Below are 4,920 nucleotides of genomic sequence, written 5' to 3'. Positions count from 1 at the left end.
CCAACTGGCCGCAACAGGTTTTAATAGCAACCTATTTAGAGCCTGGAGTCTGTTCTGTGCACCTCTCTTTCCTCTGAAACTGAAATACTGTTGGTAACAACTGGAAGTTTGACATTTGAGAAGAAATCTAGAAGAAGCTACAGAATGTAGTTCATAGTATGTGGGGCAGGGCATTTGCAGGAGATACCTGGAGCAAATGGACAATGTTTGAATAGTACATTCACAGTATCTTGCAAATCTAATTTTCTTCTCCTTTTTTGGTTTCCACTCAAAGATTTTTCTTTCCTGTAAATTGTAAAGATTCCCATCCCCCTTTTCCATTCCTTGAATCCCTATGGCTTTCTTCCCCTTTTAGATACAACTTCAAGTGGGCTTTGCATTTTAAAATAAATGGAACAGCCATTAGAAAATTACAGGGCACCCCAAGCCGGAATCCCATTTGTGAAGAAACACCTGCCCAAACTGCTTTCATTCATATGCTGTACACATCGATTTCACACCTGGCTCTGTTATGATTGTGAAAGAACTTTTGCAAATGTCATTCTCTTCTTTTAGGAGTTGCTACTTTTGAGTGAATTGCTCCTCAAGAGCAGTGCTGCTGGGGACTACTTGCTGTTATTATAGCCAAAGGCAATTCCCTTCATTGGCATTTCTATTAACCTGTTCTATCTGATTCTAACATTAGGTTTTGGTCTTGCCTGCAAGGCATTTTTTAAAACATTTCTACCTTTCCCTTTATCGTACTCATATTTTTAAATGCTTTCTATATCAGTTGATAAATATATTAATAGCTTAAGGGAGTAGCTGAGTTCATGAATATTTTATATAAAGGGTTTCCAGTCATTAAATGTATATATGTGTGCATACATGTATATTTATGCACACATATGCCAATATGTCTCTATATGTTTGTATAAATGTAAATATGTTTTATTTTTGCACTTATTTTTACATAATAAACAGTAAAATCTCATATCTTTTTACTTTTGGAGTTTTTAATGCCTATCCATTCAATATGTCACAATATTATGCATGTAATGTTTGGCAGTTTTCTCATTGTCTGCTGTCTTTTTCATAGAGTTTTCCGTTTTTGAGCTGTTGTCTTATTCTAAAGATACTTATTTTGAATTACCAACACATTTCTCATGGCAATTAATTTTCTTTATTTCAATGAATAATTACATTTGGCATTATCTAGTCTTTGTTTTCATGGCTCACATAAAAATGATCTGATTTACCTGTGTAAAATCTCTAACATTAAAATAATCCCACAGTGTTCAGAGGTAGCCATCAGGATTCTAAGAGAATGCTGGAAAACTTTGTTGAAGTAAATTTATAAAATATAATTGCAGCTTGGACTATGGAACTTTATGACAGTTTGAATTAAATTTGTTGCCTAAAATTTTTTATACTTTATAATCCTGTTATTTTACAAAATAAAGGAAACATTGTATTTAAAGATGAATGATGGAGTGCAATCAGAGAAACAATTATGATGCTTGTGTGGAAAAGTACACAATTCAACTAATTTACAGAGTCTTTAAAAGTCATAGAATAAAGAGGTATATCTTACTGGGCATGTCCATCATGAAGATTTCAATATTCAGGAATGCATCTTTATAGTTAAAGACATAGTTGAAGTTTTAATGTTGTTCTGGTATTTAAACACGTATATCACTCAAATGGCTGGCACTTTCTATTTCTATAATCTTACAAAATTGAAAATGAATACAAAATAAATGGACTCTATGTGTGCATGTGTACAAATCTTTTATATATATATATATATATTTAAATAGTATATCTTCCATAGGAAAGGTAAGTGATATTACACTGTTACACAGAAAGAACCATTTTGATTTTTATACTTCTGCTTTTATATTAGTATTCTAGGCAGTCATTTAAAAAAAAATCTTTCAGGCCGGCTGCTCCGCAGGCTCCCGCACAGGTCATGCTGACCGACCCTAGCGGGCTAGCTTAGCCCAGCGCTCTGCATCTCGCCGCCCGCCTGCGCTCTCACGGAGCTCAAGCCTGGACCCATGGTGTGCACTCCCTGCATCGTCATTCAGGTTCTACTCTGGATCTACAAAAAATTCCTGGAGCCATGCATATACCATCTGATTTCTCCCTTCATTAGTCGAGTGTGGCCTAGAAAAGCTTTACAAGAATGCAATGATAAAAACAAAGGCAAAGTAGACTATAAGGGTACAGACGTAAATGGATTACCAACAAAAGGACCAACAGAAATCTCTGATAAAAAGAAAGACTAAAGTGATTGTCCCAAAGGATCTCATTGTTTTAAAAATGGACCTGATAATTTGAAGCGCCTTGTTTGTAGTTGTCTGTGACCTTTTCCTCTGAGACCAGAATTGGGGGTAGATAGTTTAGATATTTACCTGACACTAATAGGGAAGTTTACTTAAAATATATTTAATTATATTTAATTCCTGAGTTCCTTTTTCATTAAGGTAGCGTTCATTGCTATTTCAGTTTTAATATGAATAAGTAGAAGCTTTGTGCCAGAAGACACTTACAATCAGTACCTAACAATTCTTGGCTTTCCAGCTTTTATTGAGGCTCTTCAAATTTGAGTGGAGTATAATTTTACTGTGAAACAATGCAGTGAAATGAAAGAGTTTTGGAGATGAGAATGACTTGAAACACAAATATAAAATTCCTGTCTAACACAACGGAGCACTTAGCTATGAGAATTGTAATGACTGTTTTATTGCTCTGAGGAAGATAGAAAAAACAGGGAAATGGGAGAAATTCTTTGAAAAATGTAACATCTTTTACATAAATGTCTAATGTATATTATAAAATTATAATCCTTGATGCATTCCTTCTCTTCCTACAAAATTATTAAATATGCAGTTCAGCTTGCAAAAAAAATCTTTCAAATAAATAGAATACAGCTTCCACTAATGTTTTGATTAATGCCTTGTTTTTTCTCAACTAATGTCAGAACTTTCATTTGGTTCAAGATAATCTTTTGAAAAATAAAGCTCTGGAAAACTTGATTTTCTTAATCCTATGCAAGTTATAAATAGGTTGAATCCCATTCTACAGTCACAATTTAGAAAGGAGACAGTGTCGCATAATGGCTAAAAGCTAACCTATGAAGTCAAAAAACCTAGGTTTGAATTATGGTTCTACCACTTACTAGGTTTTTAGTCTTACAGAAGTTACTTAAAATCTTTAAGGGTCGTATTTTCATCTGTAAAGGTAAGATAATAACAGCTACCTCAGGGAATTGTTGTAAGGATTAAATGTAAGAATGGTTTATGAGGCACTTAAAATAGTGCTTTACACACAATAAACACTCAATACAAAGTATTGGTATGATTACCAATGGTACAAATGTTCTTTAGCTACTTCTGTTGCATGCTTTATGTGAAGTATAGTTTTAGATCCGGACTACAAATAGGCTCTTATGGCCTCCAAAATAATGAGATAGTAGGAGCACACTCTACTTCAGGACCAGGGCAAGGATCCACCCATTCCATACAAGCCTATAAGTGGACTGTTTTTCCACTCTTGTACTACCAGGTACAGGAGTGAGGGCATAGTCCAAGGTAAATGGGTATGAGAAACCTGTGGCAGTAATTAATAGGGTAGCAGCAGTTATGGTCAGGGGTCCAGTGTGAAGGTGAATAGGGGCAGGATGCCTAAATTAGATCAAAACATCTTAGTCTGTTTCGCCTGCAGTTTGCTGGTCCGCCTGCAGTTTGCTCTGGCATTCCATAATTATCAGGTTAATAACAGGATGTTTATTTTGTCTCCAAACCTTATTATAATCTAGACCGTATCTTTTCCTCTAAAGAGCTAGTTCCTCCTTCTGCTTCTTTTCCCCCAAGAATATAGAAAATAGAAAATTTTTCAGATTTTAATTTAATTTAATTTTAACTAGATCACAAAATATACAATGAAGAGAGTTGATATCATATTCCTTGTTTAATATTAACCAAGCCTCTTCACCTTACAATACCACATAATACCTATCCTTCTCCCACTTTTTTATAAGATGGAAAAATGGTCAAATTAAAATATGGCTGTTAATTATTTTTGGTTGGATTGTTTCATAGTGTTGAAATTATTTTATTAAATCTATTAAAATTATACTACTCTCTTTTGTGCTGAAGGGCAAACTTAAAATATAAAAGATTTAATTTACATAAATTTGGGGTCACTGAAGAAAGGAAAAATATGATGTTAGATTAGAAACTTCATATGTAGAAATTACTCATAGTAAAGAAAAGGGTGACAAAATTTGAGGTTCCCTTGCCTGCCTACATCTTGAATGTTTTGATATTTTTAATTCTATATCCTAAATACTTTAATATCTTAAAGGAAAGGTAGAAATTCTAAAGAATGAAGCATTATTTGATAGTAGTAGATAATTGCTAGAAACTGTACATGAACCACAGCAGCAGAATACGACTGATATAGTTTCTGAAGATCTTTTCTTTAAAAAGGCCAATAAGAAAAATCAGAAACACCACTTAAGCTTAACTTGTTTGAGGAAAAAAGCATTCCAAGTTCATAGTCGTCCTGCTTATGGCGATCTATGTCATGAGAGGCAGTGAGATGCAGTGTGAAGAACATAGACTGTGGAGTCAGTTGTATCATATTGGACATGTTATTCAATCACTCTGTACCTCTCCCATTTACTCTTATGAAAAAACATGAATTAAATAACCACATAATACATTTATTTTGGACTCTAAATTAGAGAATATATGTAGAGTTAAATGCCTAGCATATACCTAAGGTGTATAAATATTTTATTCTCCCTTCCTTATCTCTGAGGGAAGTAGAGAGATCATAAACCATGAAATGGGTTTTATCTTGGCTAAATTAACTTTGAGAATTGTCAAAATATTCAAACATCAGGCTTTCCATTAGTCAAGAGTTTGATCA

The 4,920-nt window shown here is 33.8% G+C and overlaps 1 protein-coding gene across 1 annotated transcript; it reads left to right on the top strand.

Moving 5' to 3' along the window:
* Positions 1 to 2,026: 2,026 nt before the first annotated feature.
* LOC118907250 (UPF0729 protein C18orf32 homolog) lies at positions 2,027 to 2,892 on the top strand. Its single transcript, XM_036875645.2, has one exon. It carries the CDS (start codon positions 2,040 to 2,042, stop codon positions 2,268 to 2,270), a length of 231 nt encoding a protein of 76 aa, XP_036731540.1. The 5' UTR covers positions 2,027 to 2,039; the 3' UTR covers positions 2,271 to 2,892.
* Positions 2,893 to 4,920: the final 2,028 nt, after the last annotated feature.

This window comes from Manis pentadactyla, chromosome X (genome assembly GCF_030020395.1).
Source record: "Manis pentadactyla isolate mManPen7 chromosome X, mManPen7.hap1, whole genome shotgun sequence".
In the NCBI taxonomy this organism is placed as follows: Eukaryota; Metazoa; Chordata; class Mammalia; order Pholidota; family Manidae; genus Manis; species Manis pentadactyla.
This window is presented reverse-complemented; position numbering and strand designations above follow the sequence as displayed.